At 32.6% G+C, this 19,118-nt stretch overlaps 2 protein-coding genes across 2 annotated transcripts; both read left to right on the forward strand.

Annotated features, from left to right (window-relative positions):
* The first annotated feature begins 1,718 nt into the window (after positions 1–1,718).
* Positions 1,719–4,830, forward strand: LOC128172696 (uncharacterized). The gene is made up of 4 exons (XM_052838464.1): positions 1,719–2,268; positions 3,065–3,161; positions 4,076–4,321; positions 4,580–4,830. Exons 1-4 carry the CDS (start codon positions 1,969–1,971, stop codon positions 4,792–4,794), a joined length of 858 nt encoding a protein of 285 aa, XP_052694424.1. The 5' UTR covers positions 1,719–1,968; the 3' UTR covers positions 4,795–4,830.
* A 5,034-nt stretch (positions 4,831–9,864) lies between these two features.
* LOC128172784 (fucolectin-like) lies at positions 9,865–10,873 on the forward strand. The gene is made up of 2 exons (XM_052838531.1): positions 9,865–10,033; positions 10,411–10,873. The coding sequence occupies exons 1-2, from the start codon at positions 9,865–9,867 to the stop codon at positions 10,614–10,616; spliced, it is 375 nt and encodes a 124-aa protein (XP_052694491.1). The 3' UTR covers positions 10,617–10,873.
* The last annotated feature ends 8,245 nt before the right edge of the window (positions 10,874–19,118 follow it).

Consider the following 19,118-nt stretch of genomic DNA (forward strand, 5'->3'; position numbering starts at 1 on the left):
GGCTACATTTGGGAATAATTAAGAACTTCAAGGCCTTTTGTGGAAATTCCGCTTTGGATATTTATTGTCGTATTTTTGAATCAAATAAATCTTTCCACATGAACATCTAGGTGATCTATAATCATATACAATTATAATATTACTAAACCACTCTCTTTCTCTACATTCACTCATTAAATTTATCTTTAGTTAAATAATATTTAAATTCCATGTATTTGATTAAAATGACTCACCAAGTATAACAGGAAAATGAACTAATATATTGTCGGGTTCAAAAACTATGAAGTTAATATTTCAACCGTCTGTCTGGGTGGCGTCGTGATTCTGAATTAAAGTTCGTGCTCAAAGTTAGATTAAGCAAACGGACATGCGCACTCACTCACTCAAACCCGAAAAACCAGTCTAACACACCCATTCATTCACTGATCCACCCGCCAAACGTAACCACGTGACCTCTCGTAGTACAATCATACTATGAATGAATGAAGCGGTGTGAACGTAAACAAATGAACAATGGGAAATGAAAACAACATGAACGCAAATATGATTACTTATTAACTAAAATAATTGATCCTGTGACACATCGCTGTGGGAAGCTTTAACACACCTGCAAGAGGATGAATCACACGGGTACTATGCACATATAGTCGGTTATGGCATGTGCGGTTTCAATAAAGACTCTTAGAAAAAAAAATGCATGTTTAAAATGTTACATTACACTTTGTATAATGATACAACAATTGATATAAGATTTTTTTTCCATTTTTCGCGACATTGTCCTTGACTGCTTGGTATCGTTTTTACAGGGACACTTGGTGAAATATAAGTCACCGTTGGAAAATTAAAAGAAATTGCGATTTGTACGGCAGTTACACGTACACTCTAATGTGTACTGCATTTGTTAGCTACCACCAGTCGTTACTAAAAAAGTTACTTGACAATTGGCCGATAATGTGTAGATCAAATATTGTCAACTTGTTGATATTTAGTTGATTTTGAACCAAAAAAGACTAAACACGAAAATATGATTTAAATATCACTAACTAAGCTCGAAGTCGGGAGTGAACGGTTATCTTCAATTTTAAAAATCATGTAATGAAATTTTTCATTGTTAAAAAAGTAATATTAATATTACTGTATTGACTTAATTGTACAAACAACTTCAACTTTCTGCAATTTACATACATATGTTGCACTTACATCGGAAATAATTCTAAATATGCGTATGTATTAATTATTTTGCCAAAAAAATTTAAAAAAAATAAAATTAGAAGCCTGTTCTTTCTTTTAAGTAATAATGGGGAATGCAAAAAAACCAAATATAAAAATCCAGGATTTGGTATCAAATATGGACTTTGGAAGAAACTAAATTTCAGTTACTTTTTTTTTTACAAATATTAAAAAAATAAATGTTGCAGTAGGTGACAGAACAATGCAATGTGTGTTAGAATCTCGTACAGTGGGGTACAGTGTTGGTCAGTGGAGTACATTGCCTCTGTACAGTAGATGTACAGTTAATTAACAGAAGGGGACAATGATTATACAGAAATGGCAACGATGTCTTATAATTATCGGAAATACCAACAGATTTTGAATTCAGAAGTTAAAAGAACAGCTATAAGGGAAATTGATTGTAAATGATGTAGAAATATCAAAGTAACTTGCAAAAATATCCCATTCTGTTTACGACATTATCGTTCATTGAACTAGGTTTTTTGTCGATTCCATTGTTCAAAGACAGCTTTTCTAGAGAATCTTTTAATATATATTATTAATTTCGTTAAAAGCTTTTCAAGGAAAGTTCTTTGATAGAAATTCATTCAATTTTAATTTATATTTTTGCTGCGAAAAAGATACACGTATTAGGCTGGTGGTATATAATACAAAGTGTAATTGTTTAAGCAAAGCAAAAAACAAAACCTAAAAACCATCATTTAATTTTATACTTAAATCTGAAACAAGCACAGAATGGTTCACCTTCTGATTGGTAAATATTTGAATGAAGTGACATTTACAACAGTACTGCTGTGTGTTGTATCATTGTATGAGGGAGTGACATCTGCGGTTGTTCCCGGTGAGAGGTATCGTGGTCCCGTTGTTCGGGTGTTGGAGATCATTGGACAACAGCAGTGTGTCCGAGAATGTAGACACAGACCCAAGCTATGTCGGGGAGTCAACTACCGGAAACAGGAACTGTTGTGTGAACTCGTGTCGGCCATCGACAAAACGGAAACCAATCCCGACTATGTTAGAATTGAACTTAATCAGGTATTGTTTTATCTCTTCTGTTTTTGACTGGTCAATAATACGTAAGAAATGTTCATAATACGAAGTATCAATGACATTTTTTTAAGATCATACATTTTTAATATTGCTTGTTTTATCATATGTCCTGAGGAATGAGAGTTTGCTAGAAAAACGGGCTCCTTATATTTAAGGGGGAATAATAAAGCATTCTTGTAAATTTACAAGATATAGAAAAATATTCTTTAAAAAAAGCTGTAAATTGTGTGCAAGAACCTTCAAATGGTTTAGAGGCTAATTTGTTTAAATCATAGCGTTTTGGATACCCATTATAATTTTTTTTTTTGCATCTTGTAAACAATGTAAGTTATTAGTAGGTAGAATGGTAATGTTTAAATTGAATGAAAGATATATCATAGAAAAAAAGTTAAGAAACGTGAGTTTGCAAAATAAAAATTAAGGATTTTCAGGGTAAAAATGCACCGATTAACCAAAATCCCAGGTATGCTTAGTTACAATACCAATTTGAGACCTACATGTATTGTATAGTTCATCGCTCGCAAATTGAAGCCAGTAAATGGAGGAACAAATAAATGATAATTCTTTCTTACTTTTGAATATTGACTTGGTGTGTTTTATCAACAGCAACATAAAATACATTGCAGAAACACCTATAAGTAAAGTTTCAGCGATTGAAATTCGCAAAATTTGTTATTAAAAAAAGAAAACCAAACCTAACAGACAGTCACAAATAATGTACATGTCTATGTTAACCAAAGTAAATAACATGCTTTTATAATCAACCGTGACCGTCTTGTAGACTGTAAATGTACCAGAAATGAACCAGGAATGTCTGGCGTGCTCCTCAGACGATCAGTGTGTGACACTGTCCAGTAGGAAAGTCCATTGTGTTCGAGGTTGGTTAAATGTCGATTATTTTATACAGACAATGTAAATCTGTTCACATAATAAAAAATGAAACTAATAAAACAGTGATCCTCATTTCTTATAATCAATATATTTGTTTTATTTATATGTCTTTTGCTGCAACACAAAGAGTTGGCGCATGCTTATATTTTATTTGAAGATCAATAAAAATAAATACCCATTAAGTTAAAAAGAAAGTACCATAGCCTATACAAATACTTATCGAGGAGTCTCATATATGCATTAAATTAAGTTTCATAATGGAGTAGAAAAATCGTTTTAAATGTTCTGCTTATTACTGATTGTGGTTAGCCAGTAAATACTTTTTTTATTAACACAATTATATGTTTATTTAGAAATTACAAAGAAAATTGTTGAATTTTGATCATAAAACGTCCTTTTTCATTATAGTGAATGATAAAGAACTAAATATTAACAAGCAAAGGAAGACAAGCAACGGAAGATAGTTATATAACGGAAAAAATGGGTTTTTGTTCTATTTGCATCGTTCTTTAAATTCTAATACATTTACTGCACAGTTGAAGTTCTGCGGTATGCTATAAAAATTTTGTTTTAAAAAAATGGAATGTTTGCCTTATGTTTAATACTTTCAACAACTTTCAACATTAAACTCTCAAATAACAAGATGATAAGTTCCTGTTGCTTTTATCTCACAACCTTAGTGTTGAGTAATAAGCCATGTATACATGCACCTGAAATGATTGTTGAAACCACATTGTTTTACATCATGTATCTGATAAACCAATCATTTTTTTAAAGTTAAATTTTAATATTAACAACTTGACCCTTTGCTGTAGCCGCTGTTTTTTTAATTAACGGTCAATGTATTGTATTTCCTTTAAATAATCAATATATATCTGCTTTTTTGTAATATTGTTGACAGCTGTTTCCAACCTTGCGTTGCATAAGCTTGCAAAACAATCATCGACGTTTACATGGGCAGAAGCTGGACTGAACTACTCTGCCGATTTGGCAGTTGATGGCAACAACGGTACAGACTTTGTCGTAGACAAGTGTACCAGCACAGAGGGTGGAGACACGAATCCCTGGTGGAGGGTGGATCTGAGGGCTATTTATACAATTAAATCTGTCAGAATATTCAATAGAGGAATGGACGAGTGGGGAGTAGGTAAGCGTACAAAGTAACATTGTAAAACGAACAACCGGTATAGTCTACAAGTAACGATAATGTAAAACGACGTAAAATAGTGTAGTACAGCTTTGATAACATCCGTGAAAATGAAACGGGGAAAACACCTCTATCTTTTACTTTTTGAGTAAGGAGATAAAAGAAAAAGAAATACAAGGAAAAAACGGAATCTATGCAGGTTTTCGAATTATTACTTAACAGTTTCACATTAATATATCTTTTGGTTTTTTTATTTAGATGCGTCAGACCGTCTGCGGAATGTTACCGTCACTGTAGGGCTGACAGAGTCAGATGTCAACACTCCCTGTGGTTTCTTTGCTGGTCCCGGTACTTTGTCACAGCTGGTTATCATCGACTGTCCGACATTACCACAGGGAAGATTCGTAAAGATCTCCATAATCACTGAGTATCTCACTCTTTGTGAAGTTGAAGTGTTTGGATACTCTGTCTAATAATTATTACTGATGTCTTAACGAAACGATTCTCTATCCGACCAAATAATTATGTATGTGTTGAGGTGAATGTTCAGTTTTACATCTGTAATAAAACTCTTCATTTAATGATTGCTTTAAGTGTTTTTATTAATAAAACTGCATGCAGTTGATATACAAATGAAAAGCGTTTTTATAAACTATTTTATCACGTGTAGAGTATACCATCCGTGTGATAAGCCTTTGCTTTTCAAACGAATGATGTTTTATCAAATACATCCGGTCCGACACAGCATAGTTGCAGGTCTTCAGCTCCCGGTCTTAAATAAATCAAGATGGACGACCAGGGAGCTACAGTGCCAACCATTGAACAAGTTGTATATTTATTGCTCACAAAAATCTGCAATAGTTTTGGACTGATTACTCTTATTTATATGCAACTTCTGTGAAAACAAGTAATATCATTTAATTGTGCATGCAATTTATTACTGATATCGTCTCCTTACTTGCCTCAGGCTTTCTTCGGAGAACGCTATACCGACTTCAGAAAATTAAGAATGTTAAATTTTCAGCGAGATCGAGAGTCACCATTGTTACATGTAAACAAACTGCATCACTTCTCTTTACGGGTCTGGTAATGATGCTTTAAAAGAGACGATATCAGTAGAAAATTGCATGGCGAATTTAATGGTACTAATTGTGTTCACAGAATCAATCCAATACTAGCGCACGTTTACGTTCGCATTAAGTATACAGTTTTTCAGTCGGTGGCACTGTTGTCCCCAGGTTGTCCATCCGATTTTTTTTCAGACCGGAAGCTTCAGACCTGCAGCTAGACACAGCCCCTCCCATCAACGCTTCAGTGACCTATATTCGAAGATTTGCTAGTACTTTCAACATAAATATTTCACACAGAGACTTTCTCTGTTTGTGAATTAAATTAAGTTGGGGGAATAGCTTGGTAGGATGCCATTCGGCTTTCTACTGGTTGCTAATGGAAAAGAGAAACAATTCCGTTAAATTAAAACAAGTTCTTTATTCTTTAAACGTCGGATGAAAAGTAAATTAATACAAAAACATATTTCGAAACACCCTGTAGTAAAACACAGCAATGCGAGATCGTTTTTACGCTTATAATCTAAGGATCGATAATTCCGCATAAGTATGAAAATGCATAACGCTTATAAAATGCAAGAAAACTAGAAAACAAAATAAAAACTGTTGTCGTTAAATAATTAAAGAGGAAATAACTTACAAATATTACTTAGCTGACGAATTTCTACCGATTCTTAAATTCACCTTCTCGCACTGAAGAGTTCACTACAGGTTTACAATAATTACGCGGCGAATTCAAACCTTATAAAAACAGCATTTAACAACATAGAAATTCAATAATAAAAATCACATTTAAACGAAATGAAGCAAAATTATTTATCATGGCATAATAAACAATGACGCGAAATATCTTTTATAGAAATGAAAACTAAAATTCTGAAATGACAAATTCATAGTTCCGCGGAATAATAAGATATATAGTTAATCATTGTTCTTAAGTATTTTAAACAAAACTAACTAAAATTTATCTCAATTAGCAACAGAAAAAATATAATAAAATACTGTAATGTAAACCTAAATTACTGAAAATAGATAACATTTCATTCAAGCTTACCTAATGGAAAAGAGAAACAATTCCGTAAAATTAAAACAAGTTCTTTATTCCTTAAACGTCGGATGGACAGTGAATTAAGTAAATTCACTAACCATCCGGCTTAATTTGGAATTTCTCTCATTGACCAATCAGGATACTTGATTTAAACGCTAGCGGGCTAATTTCACAGAATTTCTTCGTCGAGCTGACACTGATTACTAAAGGCCAAAAAGGTGATAAAGTCAATTAGATGAATTTCGATGTACGTATGTTAACAAAGAGAAGATTAAGTAAAGCCGAAACGAGTAAATAAGTTTTCTGACGTAATGAAAATAGAATAATCTTCGGGAGTCGCTAAAGTGTCGCTCTGATAACACAAAGAATTTATCTTCAAAGGTTTGCCTGAACGAGGAATTTGTCAGTTTATTTAACAAATTAACTTATTGTCCGACAATCTGTCGTAACTAAATAATTTCCAGAAAAGTGTCAAATTGTTTAGATGCCATGGTTATACAATTAAAAAGTAAAACGCTACCAATAAATTTCCTCGATTAAGAAATAAAGTTTAACTTTGAACAGTGAGAAAAAAACAAAGCATTTAAAATAAGTAAAATTTAAATGATTTTGAAATAAAAATTGTAACTCTAAAATGCTAAAAATGGAAAAATTAACTTGTGTTGAGTTAACACTCAGAAATTATTTCTCGTTCGAGTCAATTCAAACTACCTAGCATTCGCAATTTTGTGTATGTCAACAACTTAATTGTGCAAGTATTCTGATCAGTATTTCCATTAAATGAAGTAATTAAGCTCTAAGAAAAATTAATGATAGATAAAAAAAAATATTTTATAGTTTATTTCAGTGAAATTTTACATAAAAGCAGTTAGATTAACTCCGAAATAATAACTTATTTGTATTGCACGATGTCACTAAATATTCTGCCTCAAGAAGACAGATAGCTCATCAATGACTTATTCCTGAATTCGGTAAAAAGCTACAATAAAACAAAATGATAATAAGTGCATGTCCATAATCAACTCAAATATGACACCAAATTGCACATTTCCTCAATTTCCTTAAAGCTGAACACTGCTCGTAAATATGCACTTGCGCCGTATTTCTCTCTTACCACCGTTATCCCTACAACCCCTTTATAAGCTGCAGACCTCTTCGCAGTTTAAACTATTTCGCTGTAGAGGTCTCACCTGTGTGGACATACATTTTGCCTCGCCTTGTTACTCGATCACAATAAAACTATAATGCTTTACGCACTTTTTTCATGCCAAGAGAATACTATCACCAAATAAACTGGTCAAAGTATAATAACAAACTGAATAAGCACATAAAATAAGAACTAAATGCATAAAATCCAAAGACCACGAAAAGAATACTATACTTCAGCGACGAGTTTCAGTTGGAAGTCCGGTGTAACGAAATCGAAGGGTTCATATACCAGGTACCTGTGTGGCGGTGACAATTTACGAGTGGTGTTCAGCTTAAAGAGACAATATTAGGGTTCTGAGCAATTCATGCATTCAGCACACATTATGTATAAAACTAGCATATACTGCGAAAATACATGTGTTTGACCTATTTATGACGCTACAGATGGACCGTAGATTAAAGTTTAAATCTTCATACACAATATCATGAATTATAACTATTAGATGCACGTTTACAATACTTGTTTCTGTTATATTAGGACAACAAACTTTTCTCTAATTATAAAGTTTATTCCCCCTTTCTTAGGAAAACGATGGAAAATATATAAAATAGGATGAACTTCAAATTGGTCAATAACCAAAAGGGTTTACGGAAAAGGGTCGCCAAGCAAAGTTCTGAAAATTTCACTATTTTTAACAAACACTTGGTTGGTGTAAAAAACAAGAAGGTTATACTGCTACTTAACAAACCAATTTACACAGGAATGACTGTTTTAGACCTGTCAAAACTATTCATGTATCAATTTAATAATGGATAACTATGTCAGGAAACAGTATAGTGACAGGGCAACTTTGCTTGTTTTACAAGTTTCAAACGGAAGATTTGTATCAGGACATGGCTCAAAATAAAGAGTTATTTGATACATCCAACTACCCAAAGAACCATTTCATTTACAGCGAGACAAAACAGATACGAAGTTGAGAAGATAAAAGACAAAACCGGAGGTGTGTATTAATTTGAATCACGTGGAATATTGATTGTTTCTATATACTTTTAACGATTAAACTAATACTTTCGTCATAATAATGTATTCAGGATATCCCGTAAAATATACAAAAATGAAAAAAAAAACAGTAATAAAAAATATTAATGTGTGAAATATATATTTCCACGCTTGCTGGGGATATCATGAAGTATTTACAAAAATAATGTAAACAACAGTTGTATTGATTAATTTCTAAAACAAATTGTTTTTCAGCCTCACTTATTTCTATGTTTTATGTATGATATTTAAAAGCATTTACTACTAAAAGCCTTTGTTCAACCACAGAAAATGTATAATGACGAGACTTTAACAGAAACGACACAACTTACTGTTTATTTATCGAATATTCCTTTTACCATTTAATGCTTACTCACAAATGACATTGTAGCTTAACAAATTAAAAGCGTCATTGTTTTGAGCTACAAGTAACAAAGAATGATAATACTAAAATATTAATTGTCCTTAACTTCTTTATACTCATGTTATTCTGCTTGCAATAAATCTCTATGACAACTGGTGTGATTTTAAAGCTTTTTTCAATATGTTTAAATTGTGTGTCATATAATTGTCGTACAAAAAAATTAAAAACGAATCAACAGAAATCATGCAAAATATTTTGACTACCACATACATTTTGCCTTTGTTTCAGTACTGCCAAATTAGTCTTGAAGAAAACGAATAAGGAAATTAGATGGAATGTTCTCTGTTTTTCTATAGGTATATTTTTGTATCAGCTTAAACCATGAACAATGCCAAATAACATCAATATCATTTAAATCATATTTTGTGCAGAACAGACTTTACTCATGACAAAAAAATTAATAATAATATAAAAGAATTCGACAACTCAGACCATGAGGAAACTACTTTTTTTATGTTTGCTGCGAAAGTCGGTTGGAGATTAATCGCATGATATTTCAGTATTAGCTGTTTATAATGGAAAGTAGCTAAATTTTCAATTAATAATAGTCGAATTAGTTTCGACATAAATAATAGAGACAGCATTTTATTATGAAATAAAGTTCTTGAAATTTCTAACAGAAACTCAATTTGGCATTGCAGACATTGAATGAAAGTACATTTTAATGAACAGTTATTTCAAGTAATTTTTCTTTGTTTTGGTATAAACGGTATTACTTTGCATTTTATTAACACTATCACCAAATATTGTTGACAGTTCTCTAGGCACTTGCATTGGGTAAACCTACCGAACAATCTTCAATGTTTCATACCTATGGAGCTGAGTTGGCAGCAGATGGTAACAGAGCTACATACCTTCTCCAAGAACAGTGTACAAGACACAGGGGGTGGCGACACCAATCCTTGGTGGAGGGTGGATCTACTGACTGTGTATACCATCACATCTGTCAGAATACTCAACAGAGGAATAGACGCAGGAGGAGGTAAGTGTCCAAACTGACGTTATCGGGTAGGTTTATAGAGAAACGTCATTGCTAAATAATAATATAAAGATGGGCATGACACAGTCCACGTTACTTTGCTGTAAATGCCAAAAACTTATATAAAATCGATGATATACGGAGAAAAAACGTTTTATTTGCCATTCTGTTTTTTAAATTTTTTTTTGCAAGTATAATTTTATAGTATTTAAGTATTACTTGGCTGCAAATGTTTCTGTTGTGAAGTAATTAATTTTCTAAGAAATACAACATGCATTTGAGTAATATAATGAATAACCAACTTTTACTCTGAACATCATAGTTCTTTTAATGTTTCTGTTAGTTTTTTATCTGTTTTTATTTTTGTTTAAATGTATCAGACCGACTTCGGGAGGTAACCGTCACTGTAGGGCTGATCGAATTTGATGTGAACACTCCTTGTGGTTTTTTTGCTGGTCCCGGTACCGCGTCACAGCTGGTCGTCATCGATTGTACGACATTACCACGGAAAAGATTCGTAAAGATCTCCAAGACAACTGAGGCCCTCACTCTATGTGAAGTTGACGTGTTTGGATTCTCCGTCTAATTAATATCATAGATAAATTCTTGTCTTAAACGATACCGTATAATGCTAAATCTTTGCGCGTTCCCATCCTTTCAGGTTTACTCCTTATATATATGTGAGAGATCTTACTGATACTTCTTGGAGTTGCACATTAAACTATATGTGATATATCTATAACACTGCATGCATGGTTTTTATGAACTTTTATATTGAGTTTCTCTTATTAAAAATACCTAATCAGAACGGATTGGGTTTTATCCTGTTTTATAACAGTTGAGTCAATAAAAAACAGCCTATTTTTACAGGTAGAAATAACTGTAGAAGCTACAATCCTCACACTGATGATATATTCCCAGCAATGCTAGATACTTTATTTGATCAGTAAGAAAACAGTTTTTTTAAAATCAATACCTTGTAAACATACTTATATTCATATACTGAAATCATATAATCTGTCGACATTTTGATACTTACCACCAAAATGAATGATATCTATAGTCTACATTACGAATAACGGCAACATCTATGTAAAGGAAAGACGTAGTTTTAATTAATGTTTCAATATCAACGTTACGATACATCCCCTGAGTACTATGGAATGAAATACAGATTGTTTTGTCAAAGTTAAGTATACCGTCGTATTGTATGAAGAACAGACAAATGATTTTCTTTACATCGCTGTAGGAAGCCTTAACATACCTGCACGAGGGTGTATCACACAGGTAGTATACACATAAAGTCGGTTTTACATTTGTGGGGAGACGAATATCTGAGTGTCAATTTAAACCAACATATTTTTTTAGCTGTTCAGAGATTTATAAGAGATTGTGGCAGATTCGTGTAACTTCAATTTTACTGCCTAAACCAAATTCAACAGAACTTTTTATACATGTACGTTTGTTCAATAACTTAACTATATTAGTAATATCCATTTCTATGTACTTTCCATTGTAAACTACTATACAGTTGTAAATTGTTATACTTGGTAAGAACCTCGTAAGTTGTAAGAACTTGTGTTCGAACCATTTGTATATGTTTATACAATAAAATATGTTCAAACCATAAAGTCGGTTATGGCATGTGCGGTTTCAATAAATAAATGCATGTTTAAAATGTTACATTACACTTTGTATAATGATACAACAATTGATATATGATTTTTTTCCATTTTCCCCGACATTGTCCTTGGCTGCTTGGTAACGTTTTTACAGGGTCACTTGGTGAAAATTAAAAGAAATTGTGATTTGTATGGCAGTTGCACTTACACTCTAATGTGTACTGCATTTGGTAAGCTACTACCAGTCGTTACTGAAAAAGTGACTTGATGATAACAGTTTGCGAGTCGATCATGAAATATAAGTAACATGACATGACTATTCGCCGATAAATGTGAAGATCAAATATTGTCAACTATTTGATAGTTAGATGATTTTGAACCAATAGAACTAAACACGAAAATATGATAAAAATTCACAACATAAGTTCGAAGTCGGGAGTGAACGGTTATCTTCAATTTCTATTTTAATCAAAGTACTGAAAGCCAGGCTCTAATGGTGTGTCTTTATGCATTTTGTGTAGTAAAGACTGAAAATCTCTCTCTCTCTCTCTCTCTCTCTCTCTCTCTCTCTCTCTCAATGTCAGCAAAGCGTCAGTGCGTCAGAGAGCGACCAAATTTGATAAACACAAATTTTTAGTCGAAAAAAGTTTAACAGATGCTGCCTTGAATATTGCAACAAGCGTTATATATTTAATAGAGTTAACGTCTTCAACGCGCAGCAAAGTAGTTCATGAACATTTTTGCGCATTGGATGTGTCCAAAATGCATAGTCTTGTTTTTAAAACACGTTATTAATAAGAAAACTAAAAAAAAATAGACCATTCTCTGGAAATTAAAAAAAGGAAGAAAATGCCAACACTTTTGACAAAACGTGGCTCTTTGTGTAACTATTTGGTATAGCGGAAGCTTTAATTTTGACGCTGTTTGGTTTTTTGTTTACTTTTGAAGTTGAGCTATTTATAGTAACATTGGCGATTTGCCTGCCTACAGCCAGGACTCTGATTTCAGCACAGCCCAGCTAAAAATCATGTTATAATATTTTTTTCATTGTTAAAAAAGAAATATTAATATTACTGGATTGACTTATTAGTACAAAAAACTTCAAATTTCTGCAATTTACATACATATGTTTTACTTATATCGGAAATAGGTATTAACACTTCCCCGAGAAAAAAATTCTAAATATGCGTATGTAATAATTATTTCGCAAAAAAAATAAAAATAAAATTATAAGCCTGTTCTTTCTTGTAAGTAATAATGGGGAATGCAAAAAACAAAATATAAAAATCCAGGTTTTTGTATCAACTATGGACTTTGGAAATAACAAAATTTCAGTTACTTTTTTTAGCTCACCGAGACGAAGTCAAGGGTAACTTATGCTATACCCTCGGCGTCGGCGGTGGCGTCGGCGTCCGGACCTGGTTAAAGTTTTTGTTGCAGGTCCTGTATCTAAGCTATTACTTGTCCTATCTTCACCAAACTTGCATGGATGATGTATCTGGACCATTTATGGACTTGAAAGACTTGGATGCTGTATCTGGGTCCTGAATTTCAGATGCTGGAGGAGGTTAAGGTTGTTAGACCAGGTTAAAGTTTTTGTTGCAGGTGCCCTTTGATAGCAATATCTTAGTTACTGCTGGTCCTTACTTCACCAAACTTGCATGGATGGTGTGTCTTATGATACTGATGCACAAAACAGGCTTGAGTGCTGAATCTGAGCTATATGTTTCGGATGCTGGAGGAGGTTAAGGTTTTTGGAGCAGTTTAAAGTTTTTGTTGCAGGTGCTTATTGATAGCAATATCTAAGTTACTACTGGTCCTAACTTCACCAAACTTGTATGGATGATGCATCTTATGATAATGATGCACCTGACAAGCTTGAATGCTGAATCTGAGCCATAGGTTTCGGATGCTGGAAGAGGTTAAGGTTTTTAGGGCTGGTTAAAGTTTTTGTTGCAGGTGCCCTCTGTTGATTATATCTTAGTTATTACTTGTCCTTACTTCACCAGACTTCCATGGATGGTGCGTCTTATGATACTGATGCACCTGACAGGCTTGAATGCTGAATCTGAGCCATAGGTTGCAGATGCTGGAGAAGGTTAAGGCTTTAAGAGCTGGTTAAATAAAGTTTTTGAAACAGGTGCCCTCTGATGATGATATCTTATTACTTGTCCTTACTTCACCAGACTTCCATGGATGGTGCGTCTTATGATACTGATGCACTTGACAGGCTTGAATGCTGAGTCTGAGCTATAGGTTTCGGATGCTGGATAAAGTTAAGTTTTTTGGAACAGGTCACATGTTTAATAGATGATAGTACTATTTCAAACTTGCATATTGATTTAACTGTAATATGAATGAATCGCAGAGGTAGCTTCAGATGCAGAGCTTGATTTCCATTATCAAGGATGCTAAAAAATAAATCTTAAATATTACAGGTCCTAACTTCACCAAACTTGAATGGATGGTGTGTCTTATGATACAGATGCATCTGACAGGCATGGATGCTGAATCTGAGCCATAGGTTGAGGAAGTTAAGGTTTTAATTGCTAGTGCGCTTTAATGATGATATCTTAGTTTTTACTGGTCCAAACTTCACCAAACTTGCATGGATGATGCGTCTTATGATACCAATGCACCTGATGGGCTTGAATGCTGAATCTGAGCCATAGGTTTCGGATGCTGGATGAGGTTTAGTTTTTTGGAACAGGTCACATGTTTTATAGATGATAGCTTGCATAGTTGATTTAATTTGATTATAAATTAAACGCAGAGGTTGCTTCAGATGCAAAGCCTGATCTACATTATCAAGGATGCTAAAGAAATCTCCTACCTCACTCAAACCTGCTCGATAGATAGATGTGTTTGTTGATAAATGATATAACATGATTCCTATGATATAGTATTGTATGATATGAAACACAATATTGTTTGATATGATACAAAATGATATCATATGTTATATTTTAAAAAGTTATACGATACGATATGATATTGTATCAATTTTATAGAAATTTTATGATATGATATTGTGATGTATAGTATTGTATATTATAATACAATATTGTATAATATTATATTGTATTTTTAATTTATTATTTTATCACATGATACAATTACATTAGATATTGCAAAATATTATATTGTATCATAGAATGTGTATTCTATAATATTGTATCATACAATATTGTATAATATGATATTGGTTTCTTTAATATAGAATTATATCATATGAAATTTTATTATATGATATTGTTATATAATATAATATTGTATCATACAATATTGTTTGATATGATATTGGTTTATATGATATATTATCATATCACATGAAATTGTATTATATGATATTTTAATATTTATTATTGTGTTATATGATACAATATGTATAATATAATAATGTATTTTATAATATTTTACTTTATCACATAAAATTGTATCATTTAATAAGATATAAGATATCACATAAAATTATATCATTTAATAAGATACAATGTTGGAATCAAATTATATTATATTTTATCATATATATATCATATTATGTATTAAATATGTTTCAGTGTCATACAATACAATATCATACTATATTATACAATATAATATCATGTTTCATTGTTATGATGTATTATGTAATATGATATTGTAATATAATACTATATTGTATTATATTTTATGATATTGTATTATGTGATCAAATACAATAAGGTATAACACAATACAATGTCATATCATATGTTACAATATCATATCTCATCATTGTTTATTACGGTATTTAATTGTATTATATGATATATATTATAAATATGACATGATGCAATATTTAATTTTATATCATTGTATTGATTAACATATGAACATATGATTATCATAAAAAAAATTATCAGATGATATATGATATTTTGTCAAAACAGAATCCATGAATATCCAAGATCATAAAGTATGATTTTTATATAAAATGATAAAGGTGGTCTTATGAAGGTGATGTCTCATAAGGGTGATGCTCCTTTTCGGTGAGCTTAGTAATCTATGATAACCTATGTTTTTTACAAATTATAAAAAAATAATTGTTGCAGTAGGTGACAGAAGAATGCAATGTTTGTTAGAATCTCGTACAGTGGGGTACAGTGCTGGTCAGTTGGTAGGTACACTGCTGTCCAGTAGAGTACATTGCCTCTGTACAGTAGATATACAGTGAATTAACAGAAGGGAACAATGATTAAACAGAAATGGCAACGATGTCTTATAATTATCGGAAATACCAACAGATTTTTAATTCAGAAGTTTAAAGAACAGCTATAAGTGAAATTGATAGTAAATGATGTAGAAATATCATTAAGAACAAAGTGACTTGAAAAAAATATCACATACTGTGTACGACATAATCGTTCATTGAACTGGGTTTTTTGTCGATTCCATTGTTCAAAGACAGCTTTTCTAGAGAATCTTTTAATATATATTATTAATTTCGTTAAAAGCTTTTCAAGGAGAGTTCTTTGATAGAAATTCATTCAATTCTAATTTATATTTTTTGCTGCGAAAAGGATAAACGTATTAGGCTGGTGGTATATAATACAAAGTGTAATTGTTTAAGCAAAGCAAAAACAAAACCTAAAAACAATCATTCAGTTTTATACTAATATCTGAAACAAGCACAGAATGGTTCACCTTCTGATTGGTAAATATTTGAATGAAGTGACATTTACAATAGTACTGCTGTGTGTTGTATCATTGTACGAGGGAGGGACATCTGCGGTTGTTCCCGGTGAGAGGTATCGTGGTCCCGTTGTCCGGTTGTTGGAGATCATTGGACAACAGCAGTGTGTCCGGGAATGTAGACACAGACCCAAGCTATGTCGGGGAGTCAACTACCGGAAACAGGAACTGTTGTGTGAACTCGTGTCGGCCATCGACAAAACGAAACGAAAATCAGAACAAGCTAACACCAACGTCATGTGTGAAAACTGTCAACGCATTGAAATATTTAGCCTTAATATACTTCACAAAATCGGCACCAGTATATTTTGCATGTTTCAAAAATTTCCCTTCATACGCGAACTGTTGCATAGCAAGCAAATTCATCATAGTCAGATCGACCCTTTTTCGTATAATGTCATGGCTGCTTTAAACAAAGAACCTCGTTTTAGAAGTATGGAATACGAGTCTTGGTAAAATGGGTATGCAAACCCGGGCCGTGACAAAATAAAAGCCGGGGCAGATCGGCAATCGTCAATTACAAATACGCATTATTTTGCAGCAATATTTACAGCGAATACAAATATATTGATCCATCAAATATCCCGAAATACCTGCCAATCTTTTGTTTTGCTCAGGCCAAGTTTTGCCTACCCATTTTACCGTATACCGTAGCCCGAACCTATTAAACTGATTGAAACACGCTTTTATTATTATTTTCGTAATAACGTAATAACTCAGATTTGAATCAGAATTAGCACTTAATTTTTGCAATTGATATTTTCCTTCCCATAAGGATAATTTATGCTTAACTACGTTGAATTGAACTAATTAGTTCTTGAATAGAAGATTTTTAAAAATGCACACCCCTTTTTCTACAGTTTCAAGGTTTTCTCCGCTTTGAATACAGATCGGACTTTTATTTCTGCAATTTATATTTGCCCTCCCATAAGGATGCTTTGTGCCAAAGGACTATATATGGTATGGACCTAAAATGGCCCCCTAAAAGGAATGTCATTATTTTACTGTAATTCTTTGTTTTCTTTGTACAGATATATATGTGATGTTTAAACTTAATGTTCATTTTGATTCAAGTACCCACAATTTAGAAATACGGCATTGTAAAGACAACCTTTTCCCGCCATTTTTGCATTTTAGCATAAAAAACTTGTTTTCAAGCAGTTTTTCTTTCAGGAAACATAGAGCGCATGCTTGAACCAACAAAATATTTTAATCATAGATGTGTCTAGCCAAGTCTAATAAGTGACAAAAAATTTGTCCTGGTTCAAGCATGCGCTCTATATTTCCAATTCGTAAAATGATAAGAAAAATGTCAATTTTCGACTAATTTTGATTGAATTATAGAAAAAGCGTCACTTCTGACGTCATATACTGCAAGTGAGTGCAAATAAATCAAACAAATATGTGAAAAATATATTTTACATCAACTCTTCTATATTATAACATAACATTTTACTGTACCCGAAACACTTTAAAAAATGGTGAATTATGGGGGCCAAATTCAACTCTTATCATATATAGTTCTTTGGTTGAAAATGGATAAGCGGTTTTAGAGAAGTTCAAAATGTAAAAAGTTTACAGACGGACAGACGGACGGACAGACGGACGACGGACAAAATGTGATCAGAATAGCTCACTTGAGCTAAAAAACCCTGAACTTATAAGCTATTAAAGCGTTATGTATCGTACATGTAGTACAGCCAATTCGGTCTTGGTGCACAAGGTTGAGAAACGAACTCGCTTTAGTCCCATCATCATCGTAACATGGCTCTCTACACATTCCGCATTCTTTCTGGTCAAATGGTTTTCTACTACAGTGTCATATATATATTGAATAATGAATATATTTAAATATATAATGCATTACTTCCTATGTCTTTTGAATAGACTACAATCTGTTCCTTCTTGTCAAAAGTAAAACCCCACCGTGTAGCGTGCGTTTAATTTAATATTTTAACAGATTAGAGTGATTGTTTCTCGACTTGTTGCAATAATGCTGTTGTCACAGGCAAAATCCCATCGGGAGCCCTGGACCCGTAAATGTCCGAGCCAAAATAAACTGGCGATTTCTAGAGAATAATGACCTATATTTCCGCTATTTTAAGACCCATCAACTTGAAATTTGGCATTATAGTATCTCAGACATTACTTTTCTCAAAAATACATGCATATTGCGAGTGTTAAAAAAATGTATTTATTTTTTAGGCTTTTGAAGCGAGCTGGTAGTTCTTTATCTGGGTCGGATTTCGATCCCTTTCTTTATTTATGGTTACATTGAAATAAATGTTAAAACAGGATTGGCTCCTGGGGTTGTTATCGAGGGTTGTGGATTCAGGTTATTTTTATTCATCTTATATATTTAATGTTTTATAGATATAAACATCAACCGGCGGTATGTACCGGCAGAATATATGCGACAGGGCAAGAGACAATGTACCTTAGAGAATTGAAAATAACAGCGAACATTGTCGCGGAGATCGAAGGTGAAGCTATCGAGGGAGAAGATGTTGAATTGTTAATTGAAAAAGTAAAGCGGCAGGCTGAAGAAAAAGTCAAAAGTGGACTGGCTAAGAAGATAAAAACTTTCATCATTCTCTCTCTTTCTCTCTCTGCATCCAGCTATCGGCTGCTCTCAGCTATCCATCTTTTTTGTGCTAAATAATAACAATTAAGAAAAACATAAAAGTGTATACCTGTGTGTTTTGTTTATTTTTAAGTGTCAATTTTCAATGTTTGATCTTGAGATGGTACTT

This window comes from Crassostrea angulata, chromosome 2, assembly GCF_025612915.1.
Source record: "Crassostrea angulata isolate pt1a10 chromosome 2, ASM2561291v2, whole genome shotgun sequence".
Taxonomy (NCBI): Eukaryota; Metazoa; Mollusca; class Bivalvia; order Ostreida; family Ostreidae; genus Magallana; species Magallana angulata.

Coding starts and splice junctions, on each gene's coding strand:
- LOC128172696 (XM_052838464.1), top strand. CDS start 1,969: ATGGTTCACCTTCTGATTGGTAAATATTTGAATGAAGTGACATTTACA. Junction 2,269..3,064: donor TTAGAATTGAACTTAATCAG/GTATTGTTTTAT, acceptor ACCGTCTTGTAG/ACTGTAAATGTACCAGAAAT. Junction 3,162..4,075: donor GAAAGTCCATTGTGTTCGAG/GTTGGTTAAATG, acceptor TATTGTTGACAG/CTGTTTCCAACCTTGCGTTG.
- LOC128172784 (XM_052838531.1), top strand. CDS start 9,865: ATGGAGCTGAGTTGGCAGCAGATGGTAACAGAGCTACATACCTTCTCC. Junction 10,034..10,410: donor AGGAATAGACGCAGGAGGAG/GTAAGTGTCCAA, acceptor TAAATGTATCAG/ACCGACTTCGGGAGGTAACC.